General features: G+C 39.6%; 1 protein-coding gene across 2 annotated transcripts; it reads right to left on the reverse strand.

Moving 5' to 3' along the window:
• Positions 1-1,312: 1,312 nt before the first annotated feature.
• Positions 1,313-13,666, reverse strand: recql4 (RecQ helicase-like 4). 2 transcript variants are annotated; one of them, XM_058619842.1, is made up of 28 exons: positions 13,299-13,666; positions 12,883-12,916; positions 12,675-12,769; positions 12,190-12,336; positions 11,908-12,071; positions 10,611-11,586; positions 10,361-10,443; positions 10,157-10,256; positions 9,768-9,936; positions 9,338-9,451; positions 8,829-8,996; positions 8,652-8,744; positions 8,438-8,574; positions 8,266-8,349; positions 7,455-7,643; positions 7,022-7,204; positions 6,290-6,491; positions 5,987-6,180; positions 5,248-5,331; positions 4,791-4,928; positions 4,612-4,692; positions 4,171-4,444; positions 3,948-4,077; positions 3,639-3,805; positions 3,226-3,403; positions 2,532-2,685; positions 2,336-2,444; positions 1,313-1,615 (listed from the first exon to the last, which is right to left on the reverse strand). In XM_058619842.1, exons 1-28 carry the CDS (start codon positions 13,380-13,382, stop codon positions 1,494-1,496), a joined length of 4,653 nt encoding a protein of 1,550 aa, XP_058475825.1. In that variant the 5' UTR covers positions 13,383-13,666; the 3' UTR covers positions 1,313-1,493. The 2 variants fall into 2 exon arrangements, with proteins under 2 accessions (XP_058475825.1, XP_058475824.1); XM_058619841.1 differs by having other exon boundaries at positions 4,171-4,447.
• Positions 13,667-14,033: the final 367 nt, after the last annotated feature.

The raw sequence follows: 14,033 nt of genomic DNA on the forward strand, positions 1-14,033 counted from the left end.
CTGTTTTTGGTGGAGTGTTACAGCACAACTTCCAGTACTGACATATGAACTACAGCCGACGGAGATATTTCCTGAAGCGATGCCATGTTTATGGGGATCTTTTCAAGAACGGCAAAGAAAGACAAAGATTGTTCCGTCTGGATGTGGCCATACAGCCTCTCCCTCTTGTTTATCGCTCATCTTCGGCATGGTGTGAGGGAGAGCACGTGTATGGGGGGAGGGGCTGACTGCTCAGAGAGTGAGAGTGAAAGTGCACAGAGCAAGGAGCCAGTTCAGAGATGCTTTTCTGCTTTTCTTAAAAATAGTTGTTAAGGAAAAAACATCCCCTGTTTGGTGAGTGTGAGAGTGTGTGTTGATCAGTCGATCACTTTATTTACCTAACCTTAAACTTTCTGGGAAACACTGAGTCACTGGCTCACTAACACTCCACCACATGTATTACTTTTATCTTGTTGATGTCAAAACGTGCAGTGTTGCCAAATACATTTTTTGCGTGTCAAAAAAGTGCTCTCAGTATTGCTGCAGCGTTGTAGTTCAAATGAACCTTCAACGTTCACTAATAGATTACAGAAATTGGATCACAGCAAATGCATGTCTTGTGTCACAAAGACTCCCGAGTATAAATTTACCTAGTGGACAGATTTCAGGGCATTTTATGACATGATATCAGACTCAAAGCAGGTAAAAGGCAGAGTCCAAAGTTAATACCCAACAAAGAAAAGAGCTCAGGCTGCCACTTCAGCCGTGCAGCAGCATTGCTGGTCCTCGTTCTGAAAGTTATCATGGTTGTGTTTAATTTAACTCTTTCCAAAGAGCATATTTTAAAATACACATGCTTGCCGAGAATTAAGTGAACACTGTCACTCTGACATTTGTGCAGTAAATAATAAGATATAGCCAGGAGACAGTTTGCTTAACATAGACTGGCAGCAGTTGCAAATTTGAAAGTCCAGATGTTTCAGCATCATTTACACACTTCTTTTTAAAGTTTACTGCTGGCAGTGGCTTCAAGAATCACATTGGTGAGAAAATACTTAACTCTTTAAGTGACCTGCGTTAAGGTACAACTCTGAAAATGAGTAAATATTTGCATTCTTAGCCAAACTAGAGATATTGACAATCCCACGGTTTTTCTTTTTATATTTACTTCCTTGTATTGATTAATTTCTGGGTCAGGACTTTTCTTTTCTCTGGAGGGTGAGTATATGCCCCCCCAGCCACTCCCCACTACAGCCAAGATAAGGTTTTTTTTTAAAGATGAAAAGCAATTTGAAAAAGAAATCGTTATTTGCAATTGATGTCACTAAAAGACTGAAGTAGAAAAATAGATTTTATTTAATTATGACCTACACAAATATGTATAAAAACTAAGCAGAAAACAACATCATTTAAATAAAGTTTACATGTTAAATGTATTCCAAAAGCAAATTGATGTCCATGAATCCATACATAGTATGCATGTGTGTGTGCTTCGGCTGTACATGTTTGGAGAGTTACTTGAAACAAATGATCTCCTGAATAGCCAGTCTGATGAGCTGGTTGAAGTCAAACTGGATGTACTTCCTCCAGTAACGCCTGTCTCTGCCGTAGGTCTGAGCAGGATAGCACGGACTGCCTGAAAGATAGATTTCAGATTCACTATTACAAATCAGAGCTCTCTCTACTCAAACACTGTCAATGTAAAAACATTTTTTCCAATTAGTCCTATATCGCCCTCTAGAGGTTTAGAGTCCTTATGTTTGAAACAGACAACCTGCAGTGAGCGTTGTAGCACAAGCCATAAAAGTCAACGTGAAGTGGCTTCTCAGAGGAAATTTAAGTCATAGTATGGGTTTTTTAAAGTGTGAATGTATGAGGTTGTAACTAGCTCTCTCACCATAACAAAGTCCATAGAGCGATGTAGCAATTTTACAATCACTGCAAACAGGGGTTATTAATTCCCTGCTGCCTCCATCAGTAAGTTCAAATGTGTTCCCTAGAGATTAGAGTGTTTTAAATCCATCAGGTAGGTTTGAGTTAATTAAGTAAATACAAACAAACTAAAACGAGGCAGCAATAATTGAGCAGCATCTGTGCCCCCTTCTGATTTAAAGACACTGTTTTGCTCTATGGACTTTGTGTGGAACAGTGAGCGATTCATAATCTTCGGGCAAAAAATGCTGCCTCACCTGTGCAATAAAGATATACTTGAGATACTGTAGACTTGAGCAGTTGTATACAAGCCTTTTGTTAACTAGTTAAAGCCATTTTTTTCTTCTGTCCTTGCTTATAGCCTTGTTATCAAGGTCCAGGCCTTAAAGTGTGAAGGCCAGATTATGTATTTGTGTGGTCTCACTTATTCCATGGAGTATTCTGGCTACAGCTCTTCCAGAAAACTTCTCATCACTGCGGTTGGAAAGAAAACTTCTGATGTCTGCTCTGATCTGATTTTCCCAGTCCAGTATCTACAACAAAAACACAAATAAATCAGAAGATCTAGAGCACTTAATACAGCTGTAAGACCTGTTAGCCATCCTGTGTGTGATTGTTACCTTATATTTGTCAAGCTCCTCCATCTCCACTGGTTTGAGCATGTGCTCACGGTCTCGTCTCTTGTCAAAGTACTCAGACAGAAGACTTTTCAGCTGCAGACTGCGACTCGAATCCAAATCACCAACGCAGGACAGGACGCTTTGGAAGGCAACACTAGAGAACAACACCACACATACACACATAACCATTTGTAAGCTGAATCCAATCCAATCCAACATTATTGTAAAGCAAACAACCACAGTGGACCAAAACGCTGTCCAGAATAATAAATAAAATACATAAAAGCTCACATGAGGCAATAAAAAAAAAACATCTAAAATAAACAACTACAATAAATTAAGAGACATAAAACAAGGGTAAATATAACAGTCATACAATAAAACAAAAATAAAATAACTTTAACAAAATAAATAGTGTCAAATGCCTATGAAAAGAGATGCATTTGAGAGGAGATATAAAAACAGACAGGGAAGAAGAGGCCTGTCTAACATGCACAGGCAGATCATTTCACTGTTTAGGAGCCACAACAGCAGACCCCCCCCAAATAATCATTGCACTTTATGAATGCCAGTTTAAAGACGTGCTGCAGTGTTTGGAACCATCTGAAGACAAATGAATGAATGATAAAAAATAAAGACACAGACAAATAAGACAAAATAACAATTCGGCTAAGAAAATAAAACACAGGTGTACCTCTTGAAAGCCTTAAAACAGGCGCTCAGCTGATAGAGCTGCGTTTTCTCTTGGTCCTGCACGCGATTATGGAGGAACTGACAAACTCTGTCCATCTCCTCGTCACTAAGGTCGCCATAGGAACGGAAGTATAAAGACGGAGAGGAGAATTCCACAAGGACACCACTTCGGCCTCCAGCTGTAACACAAATATTTGCATTTATTTATGATTTATTTTTCTTTTGTTTAATTTTTGTCCATAAACAAGTTGAAAGCATGTGTTTTTATTAAAAAATAAATAAACACCAAGAGTTGCTTTATTGCCACTGTTTGTACCTTATAAACTTAATTAACTACAAATGATAGTAGAGCTGCTCCCAACTCCAGACAAAATGTGTAGTCCATAAACACATCATAAATTATCTTAAACAAACCTCTGCTAGTGCTCCACTGCAGCTGCCTGAGTCCTCTCTTCACAAGAGGAAGCTGCCATCCCATAGTGTCTGCAACCTCGACAACATCAAACTCCAGCTGATCACAAGTCTCCACTTGCTCACCTGCCATCCGCTTTCTGGCCAGTACCACAGCGACAGGAGGACAGCTGCAGAGAAGAAACAAGTAAAACCTCGCTCAAAAGCTTCTTCATGTAGACAAATCTGTGCATACATGTGGCAGCTACAGTATGTGGCGCTTTTTAAGGACACTGTACCAGAATATCTTAGCTACCGATAAACATTTCCTACATTTTAGTGATTTTCTGGAGCTGTCTCGGCCCATCGTAGCAGCTGACTTTACACACAGACATGGTCGGGTGGAGAAGTTCGACGAAACGTTGAGGATGCAGCTCCAGATAGCAGAGCAGAGTTTCCACACCTCAAACACAAACAAAACATTAAGGTTTTCTCACACTTGATTATGTCTTGATGAGTGTTTATTATTACAATTTACATGTGTATTCATTTTCACCTTCTTCTGTGATGTCCAAGGCCTCGACCGTCTGTTGAATGGGAATCGCCCTTTCATGCGTGTGACAAACCCGCTCTCTGGGCCAATTGTAGCTCTTTTCTTTGCAGTCTTCCAGGCCATCACTGGCTGCCTTCACCTCTGCCTCCTGGTTTTTCTCCAAACCATCTGCTCCCCCTCCATTACCTGTTTGTACCTCTTTCCTCTCCACCTCCTCTTTTTCTTCCTCTGGATTGTCCTGGATTTGTAACTCAGCTGAAGCTGGATATGACCTCTCCTTCTGGTGAAAACAAGGTCATTTAATGCACTGGCGTAATCTTAAAAGTGGTGCTTTATAAATACAGTACATGCACATTATACATACAATGTGAAAAAGAATAAAAAATCTATTATTCGATCTTTTTTACTGTTTTTATTTCCTGATATGACAGACCATTCAATTACCTGATCAGCAGCAGCAGGATCTGAACTGCTCTCCTGATCACACACGTCCATCATCTCCAACAGCTCAGAGTCTTCAACATCCTGCACACACTACACTTTAACTTCTTCTAGAATGAGCATTTGCGTTTGTTTAAAAGCGTTAAACAAACAGAGATGCAGCCACACAAAATGAAAGCTACCTGGATTAGATCCTGCTGTTTCTGGTGTATCAGTTTACATTTGCATGGAGGGAAAACTTTCTGGACCAGCCTCTTGACAGTGTAGTAGTCCACGGTGTCAGCGTAGATATGACGACGCAGCTCATGGAGATCTCCACCCTTCACACAAACACACAAGCAGGGACTTCAGTCATTTAAGTGTGAGACTGTGTAAGAGAACAAGTAGCAGCAGCTAGCCACACAGAAGGGACATTACAACAGACAGCTGGTGTGTGTTAAATATGTGTAGTATCTTTATTATATATACACATTTACATTCAGAGTATTTTGAACTATGACTTACATTTTTGGAAATAAAAACAAAAGACAGAAATGTATGGTATTATAAATGAACAGATTTAACCGAGTGCAACCAACAACATTTCTATTAAATGCTAAATAAAAGCTTAAATAATAGCTATAATAATTTAATTCTCACCTCAGGGTCCAGGAAGAGGTGGCAATGTGCTGGCTCTGCATCTCTCCCCGCCCTCCCGATTTCCTGTACATAACTCTCAAAGCTCTGGAAAAACAATGACCAGTAAGGGAAAACTGACACAAACAGGACTTGAGCCATAATAGTTACTGTTTAGTCTTTTGTTGCAATGACTAGGTTTTAAGTCACATCTATTTGACGAGGTGTTTTTTGACGATTGTGTAACATTTAGAAGGGTCAGTATGTTGATATAATTGTAAAATTATATAAAATAAATATAAATAAAAATAAAAATTGTTTGGTTTCCATAGCCTGTCATATATAGTTAAGACAAACATGCTTTATGGAGGGCGCCACCTTGTACCACCAGACCATGAAAACCAACTGGCCAAGGCAGATGGCTGCACATCTTTGAGCCTGGTTTCTCTCCACTGTTGCCGATAGTGCTTGCTCATTATGTGAACTGCTGGGCTTCTTTCCGGCCTTGTAATATTTGATTAGGGTTGTTTGGACTGTTAAGCACTTCGCAACACTTTGCTATAGAAAAGTGCTATATAAATAAGGTTTATCAAGAAAAATGTTCAATCCACACAACCCAGCATAGAGAAAGGGATGGTGAAAGGTGAGCAAAGATTTTTTACAAAATGGACCTTAAAGAAGTAACACTTTTGTCCCTTTCACAGCCACAGAATTACATTTTTAATGGAACCACTGTTGCTAGATGAGTTGGGCAACAACCCACCTTTGGCATGTTGTAGTGGATGATACCACGGACATCGGATTTATCGAGGCCCATGCCAAAAGCGACAGTGGCCACCACTACCCTAAGCTCCCCGCACATGAAGTTGTTCTGCACACGGCGGCGCTCAGATGCAGACAAACCAGCGTGATACGACTCCGCCTGCCATTTTAGAGGCTTACGAATCTTCTTCCTTGCTGTAAAAACAGAAAATGATAATCACTAAAGACAATTATTCTCTCTGCACTTTGGTGAATGGGTTCATTTTCAATATAAAAGTACAAGCACAAGCGAATGTGAACCGACCCAGCTCTTTTTTTCTCTGTCCTATAGGGTTGTGTTGTGTTTGGCTGTTGCCGCTGATTTGGTTGTTTTCTTTCACCAGAACTCCCTGCAGGCATGTCCTGAGCAGCGCTGCCACACGAGTCGTCTCCTCTCTTCTGGTGCAGTAAACAATGATGGAATCCAGACAACCAAAACGATCCCCTTTCAACAAGGACACCAAAGCCTTAAAACGACAGGAGAGAGAGAGAGAGAGACAGGATAAGTAACAGAAAGACATGAGGGAGAAGAGAGAGAGAGTCTGCAGCCATGAAAACAGAGTTTTCACAACTATGAATCATGGTTCAAGATTTTAAATATGCATAGGAACTAGAGTTGCAGCTACTGATTATTTTCTTGATTTATAATTTATCATTTACCTGAAAATGCTTTAACTGTAAGCAAAACTCCAAAGCACTCTCTTCATTTAACAATGAAAATCCCTTTCATTTGGCGGTGCATTCACAGTTTCAGCACAAACACAAACACTGATGGGGAATTTAATCAATTAGATGTTTGGTTTTGTCCTACAATTAATAATGTATAGTTTGTCACAGAGGGACAAAGAAATCAGAAATTATTCACAATTTAGAAACTGAAAAATAAGACAAAATAACACTAAAATGCAATAAACAATTATCAAAATATTTTGAGAGTAATTTAGAATTTGATTAGTTGATGCAGCCCTATTAGGAACACAGATGTAAACTCCCACACCTGATCCTTCTCTCTATCCATGGACACAGACAGCTGGAGATTGTGCGGCACTGCAGCAGATCTGACTGCTATGCCGTCCTGATCAGTGATGTCCAAATGCTGAGCGATGTCTAGAGCAGTAGACAGAGTGGCTGTGGCAGTAAGTCCCAGCAAGCACTTCACTCCCAAACGCTCCCTCAGCACCTGTAAAAACATAAATCAGGATTTATGATTATTTATTTCTTTTAGTTGCTAACAAATGTCATACTTTTAAATCTTTATTTACAGCTTGGAAACGTTCACATGCAGATATGCTGAAATTACTTTAGACAAACTCTTCTCAAAGTATCCATTTCTTAATAAGGTGATCATTCATCATCACTTGTACATGTAAATATTTCTGTGCACTGTCATTTTCCACTTAAATGAACTGAGGACAACATCATTAACCCACCTTACAGAGCCTCAAGTAACAGGGTCTAAAGTTGTGTGACCACTCAGACACACAATGAGCCTCGTCTATACAGGCAAAGGCCACAGGAGGGAGCTCCTGAGCAGAGGGCAGACATCCTGAGCCTGAACCTCCTCCACCAACGAGAGCCTCCGGAGAGAGGAGCAACACACACACCTGGCCTGACTTCACCTGGAGGAAGAGCACACAGTCTGGGCTGAAGATATGACTGAATGTACAATAAAAGAGTAAAACACTGGCTGAAACTGCATTACTGTAAGGTCAAAAGGCTTCTATACAACATCTTTTCAAAAAAGCCACATTTCAAATTCATGACGAGTGGATGTAAATAAAGCTCATGTGATTAATCAAACGCTCTGGAAGGAGCTAATTGAAGTGGAACAACTACAGTTTACAGACAACACTGTTATACAAAGATGAAGATGTAATGGAATAAAATCATTGCTAAAGGTCCACTGTCATAATTAGTATCATCTATAGGCAAGACTGCAGATCATGACAAAATAGAAGACTCCACTCACCCCACTCATTAGCTCAGTAAGCTAAAACACACACAGTGGCTGGTTTGTCCATTAATGCTACTATACTGTATATACACACGACAGTACAAGATGACAGCAACGATGTAGCCTTGAAAAGCCATATAATTTGTATGATTATACATTTATACATAACATATAACATATTTCTGCCAATAAACTCTCAAAAATGGACCTTAGAGATCAATCATATCATGTCAATGTTACATTAAATGTTGATTCTCTACTGTGGAGTCTTCTTTTACAGAGGGTACCTTTTCTATCGCAGCTTCTCTCTGTTTCATTGTCATGTTGGAGTGGATACAGGCTGCCTTCAGCTTGGCTGGCACGCCAGACAGCTGGAAACACATGAGATGTGGTAAGTGTTGAAATAGACAAGAGGGTAACTTTGCTCTGATCAGGAGTTTCAAAAATAGCTGTGATTACCTGATCGTCCATCAGTGAGACAAGAGGAGAAATGACCAGTATGATGCAGTTTGACCTCTGAGCGTACAGGTAGGCTGGAAGCTGATAGCACAATGACTTTCCCATCCCAGTTGACAACACTACAAGAGTGGAGAGACCTAAGGACAGAGGAAGAGAGTGACTACCATGAGTATAGATTATAGCTACACAGATGCATGTATATATATAAACTTGCCTGACAAGATCCTCATGATGGCTTCCTCCTGCCCCGCTCTAAAAGACTTGTATCCGAGTTCTTGCAGCGCTGCATATACATCAGCAGGTGTTTCTTAACACAAAAGTACAAATGTTAACATTTGACAAAGTGTATTCATTATTTATTAACACTGCTTTTAGACCAAATATGTGTTACCCTGGACTTTTCCCTCATCTGTGAGAGGATAAAGTGGTTCCATTGGTGGCGGAGCAGCAGGTCGCTCATAGTCAGGGCGAATCACATTCAACAGCACCTCATCCTTGTGTTTATGATCTGCTCCCTTTCCTTGGTGCTGCTGCTCCTCATTGACACTGGAGCATGACACTGGAACACACACACATCAGGATCCCCACAAAAGTTCTTATACATTCAGCAGGGTTTTTTAAAAAAAAGTGATAGACTTCTCATTTTCCTTTGAGGCTTCCATATATTCACATTTCAAGCATTGCACTCTTAATGTTAATTTAATGTTAATTTAATGTTGAAAAAAGTTCTGTAGTCAGTTTGAGTTCAATGTAAATTAATTCTCAAAGAAACTGAGGTCTTCAAGATTTATTATATATGTGACCATGAAAATATGTTTAATAAAAACTAATTTCATACTGGTTAGATGGAAGGAGGAAAGCGGCATGCTCATTACACAGGCAAAAGGTCAACAGACATACCAAGCGGCTGTGGTCCCAGTGTTCCTGTTGCCCTGGCGACCTCCTCCAGAGTTGGCAATTCAAACGGCTCCTCTTCAACAGGCTGGTTCTCAGGAACAGGAGGTGGAGGGGCAGCTAAAGAGAAGAGTTTAAAATGGTAAAGTGATGATAAATACATGGTATAAATGTGTCCCGTAGAGGAAACATCAAAACTGTATCACTGTGATTAATTTTGATGTGGTAAACTTCTATTTTGACACCAATGTACTGAATCAACCTGAACTGTGTATGTAATTGCTTCCATCAAGTCTGTTTGTGAGTAGCTTAACTCAAGCATTACATTTTCACTTGATGTAGATTATGGTCGAAGGAAGAAAGAATTAGACTTTGGTGCTGACCCAAACATAGACAACACCTCTTCCTCTTTCTAACTACGTTCATTTTATGTCACCTTGTCCCTTGCAGTCCATGGCCCAATGTCCAGTCCCTCCACACTTGTAGCAGCTGTCACCCTGGCGATTGAGCCCCCCTCTAAAGCCTCCTCTTCTTCCTCCTCTGCCGAAATATCCACCACTTCCACCGAAACGTTCACCTTTCAGCTGGAACTTCTCCATGTATATCTGAGACATGTATGAAAATATTTATACCACCAAGACACGTCACTGTTACTCTTGATAAATTAATTATGCATATAAAGTTGTGTGTGACAAAGTAACACAGACACATAATTTCACGGATTTCAAGGATTTTAAATGACATGTTTTTCTATGTATAAGATAAGCTCCTCTAAACATTAGTGTGCAAGACAATCCTCTATAAACACACAGGTACAAATGTTACCTGCTTGCGTAGCATCATTCCTCTAAGTGCATAACCTTTGACATGAGATTTCTTTTTCAGATTAATCTTCACAAAGTTTCCCTCTGCACCTTTCATGCCTCTGATGGAAAAAAAGAGAATTTAAGATGATTAATAAATAAATTAAATATGCTGCAGTATCATAATGTACCAGGTGGTTGTGTGTGACTGTGACTGTGACCTTACTTTGCTCTCACAGGCTGAGTCTGACACATTCTTCTGCTCACAAATTCCTCCTCTATTTCTCCCAATAAGTTCTCTTGAGGCACCTTGACAAAAACAATCAAATTCAAGCACTTTTCAAGCACTTTCAAGATCAGTTTTGAAGCTTCTCCAGCATTGTGTTAAATTACACAGTAAATGAAAATCATCACTTAAAATGATATGAAATAAATGGTATGTTCTGCTGCGAGATGAACATAAATTAGCTCCTTACCTTTTTGGTTGTTACCGTTGGCTTCTCCTCCTCATCTCCCTCTCCATCATCCTCTCCTTTTTCCTTGGTTCTCCTTTGCTTCCGTCCCTTTTGAGCCGGACTCTCCTCATCCTCTTTGCCAACCCTCCGCTTTTTCACTCGTTTCTCTTGTGGCACCTCATCTTCTCGCTGCCTTTTCCTCCCTCTCTTTTTTGCACCATTAGATTTAGGACTATCTGCATCAATCTCTGGTGTTGGAGGTGGCGTCGGCTCTCTTTGCATTTCCTCACCTCCCTTCCTCTTCAGTTTGCCTCCTCCTTTACTTTTCCTACTAGGTTTTGTTGCACCATCACTGTCTGTTTTGTCAGTAGCAGTGCTCTTAAAGTCTTCATCTCCCACCGAGTCTGTCATCCCTCCCTTTTCTCCCTCTGCATCTATCTCAATGTTCCCAATTTTTCCATCCCTGTCCTCTACTCTCTCTTCTCCTTCTATTTCCCTCTCTCCTTTTCTCTCTGTGTCTCTTCCCTGGTTGCCTGCTCCAGGCTTCTCCTCTGCTTCCAATTCTTCAAACACCTGACACCTCTCCAGCCATTTCTTGTCAAGAGAACTGAATCTACTGACAGGAGAAGGTCTTCCTCCAGTGTTATTACTTCCATTTCCGTTAAGGAAACCTCCAGGAAATTGTGAGCTTCCTCTAAAGGAATTAATTCCTTGTTTTGGAGTTCCTAAAGTTTCAGAGTTCTCCATTTTGTCTCCTGAAGCTCCTGCATTTTGTGTAGCCTCCATGGTTTCTACTGAGTTTTCCGTGCTACATGGAGGAGATAACGATGACAAAAAGGAAGTAGATCTGACTAAAGAGGGAGCTGGACGAACATCACCACCACTTGCTTCATCTGAAGGTTCATCACTAAACCCTTTGACTGGTTCAAATGGCTCCTCAGGCTCCACTGGCTTAGGTGTCTTTGAAGTCAGTGACCCCAGGTTAGTCTTTACTCTTCTGTGAATAAGGAAATCATCACAAGAAGGGATAACACAACATTTTTATAGCCATTAGTGTCCACTCCATTCAAATGAAAGCATAATGCAATACAAAGAATGATTTAGTATAAAACTTGTGAAAGGCTGCTGCAAATCGGATAAATTAAGACTACTGGCAAGACAAAGTGTTTGAAGGCATCACCTGGAAAAAGTGGGAAAAAGCTAACCAATATAACATTGTAAGATTTCATGACAATTACTATTAATAACAGCCTAGATTGCCGATGAATAATGCAGTGATATGTAGCTACCTTTACACTACTTTCTTTTATTTAATTACCTTGGTGAGAAGGGATTGAATATGGGCTCAGAGGGTGATGTCTTAGCATTAGCTGAAGCAGCAGCATTGGGACTGCATGTTTGACTGATGTGTCCACCACCTTTTAATGAGTTTAGAGGAACCCGACCATGAAGGGCTGATTTCTTCAGTGTGAGAGGTTTCTCCTGAAGGAACGACAGAAAACCATTAGAATAGTCCTAAAACCAAATAAATAATTGTTACAATTACCAAACTGTCTGTTTTGGAGCCCAAGTAATTTTTATGTGTCAGGTTCTGTCTTACCTTACTGAGTGTGGTCAGGTTATGTTTAAGTTTTAGGCCATAATACTGTGCCGAGGCCTTAAGACTGTCTCTGTCCTCAGATGACAGTTTGGGAGAGGATGCCGGCAACAAACTACGGTTCAGATGGGAACCCCAACAGTCTGACTTCTGACACAGACAGATAACAAAATATGCTTTTAGTTAGTGGGTTCTTAGTAGCAGAGATATCAATACACAATTGTCAATTGTCTAATTAAGCCTCAATCCAAGACATTTTTCCCGTTATAAATATGCATTTTTGAGGAAAATATATTCTAGTGTATCATGTCTGGCATTTTAAAATGGGTCATTTTGACATTAGGGTCAATGTTAAGGCTTTTAAGGGTCCCCTTTAAAGGACACTCAGAGCAACAGGGAACTCTATCATTTACACACAAAGAATGGAAACTAGATCTGACAAAAAGCAGAAGCTATAAACAAACTCAGTGTTTGAGGGCTGTACTGACCTTAGCTGATGTGGGCTGTGCACCATGTTCACTGGCTGCATCACTGCTGCTGTTCTCTTTGGCTTGTTTTAAATTGCGATATTCTTTATAGAGGTCTGCAATTCAGAAACACACAGAGTGATTATTCTCTGCTCTCTACAAACAGATGGGTGATGGTGCAGGTGGACAAGAACACTTTATCTGTAATGTAATTATGGCTAATACTCACTTCTGGTGTCCTCTGGAGCTTGATCAATGTCGTCCTGGAAATTACAGAGCATTTAAATAACTAACCAAAGAAGTCCATCTTAGATTAAATTAATTAATTGTAAATATCTAAAACATCTTAACGACAGAAACGTCTACAGGTAAAGATCACGATAAAATATCAGACAAATTAATATTAAGTTTTGCTCTTTAAGAAACCAATTAATTACAGCTGTAAAACATTTAAAGACAGAGAAAAGCAATGACATGTTAAACACAGAGACATTCATACTATACTGAGCCTTTGTTTTATATTTATAAAGAATATTACGTTATTGCACAGCTCAAACAAACAGACTAAATGTCACGTTACTGCCGTTCAGGGCAATATTTTGTTTTCATTTGCAGCTGGTTAAATGCGAGCTAACGTTAACTCACCTTGCTCGGTTTCCTCTGCTGCTCTTCTACGAAACCCTGCTCCCACTTCTTCAGTAAAAGCTTCACCTCGTTATAACGATCCATTACTTCAGAGTCGATTAAAAGAAACAAAAGAAAACTATAAGAGCGTTTTTCAAGATATGAATTGACCGCAGTGATGCATGTGTGTAGTTTCAGGAACAACTTCAGGCTAACGCTCTTAAACTATGTTGTTCGTTGACTTCGTCAGCGGGAAAACTCTGTGTTATTAGCGGCCTATAAACCATTCTTAAACTAATAAGTCACTGGGACTTTTGCAGGCAGAAAATTAACGTCTTTTCTCGTGAAAAGTATAGCAGAGGAAGACTTCCGCTTTGTGTTGTTTATGATTTCCCGCTCCCGCACGTGACAGTCTGCGTTGCCAGATTTTGTCACTTATCCCCCGAACTCGCGAAATATTCCGATATAAAAATATATTTATTTTATAGCGTTAAACTGTTTATCTAATTATGGTCCGGCCCTTATTAATCAATACTTATGATTGTATTAAAAACATACAGATGAGACACATATATATATATATATATTTTTTTATTAACGTAATGTATGGAAACCAAATGTATTGACCTTGATAGACCATTTCACGTATTGCATTATTATTAAATATGTAAAAAAAAAAAGGTCTATAATTTATATTTTTGATTTTATTTATTTATTTGTTTTTTTTTGAAGTAGTGTCTTGGATGTAATGAACAG

Source organism: Solea solea, chromosome 20, assembly GCF_958295425.1.
Source record: "Solea solea chromosome 20, fSolSol10.1, whole genome shotgun sequence".
NCBI classification, from domain to species: Eukaryota; Metazoa; Chordata; class Actinopteri; order Pleuronectiformes; family Soleidae; genus Solea; species Solea solea.

Excerpts from the sequence above, each read along its gene's own strand:
- recql4 (XM_058619841.1), bottom strand. The coding sequence starts at position 13,382 with ATGGATCGTTATAACGAGGTGAAGCTTTTACTGAAGAAGTGGGAGCAG. Across the intron at positions 12,917-13,298 it reads AGCAGAGGAAACCGAGCAAG|GACGACATTGATCAAGCTCC; the intron begins GTGAGTTAACGT and ends TGTAATTTCCAG. Across the intron at positions 8,997-9,337 it reads ACTGGGACCACAGCCGCTTG|TGTCATGCTCCAGTGTCAAT; the intron begins GTATGTCTGTTG and ends TGTGTGTTCCAG.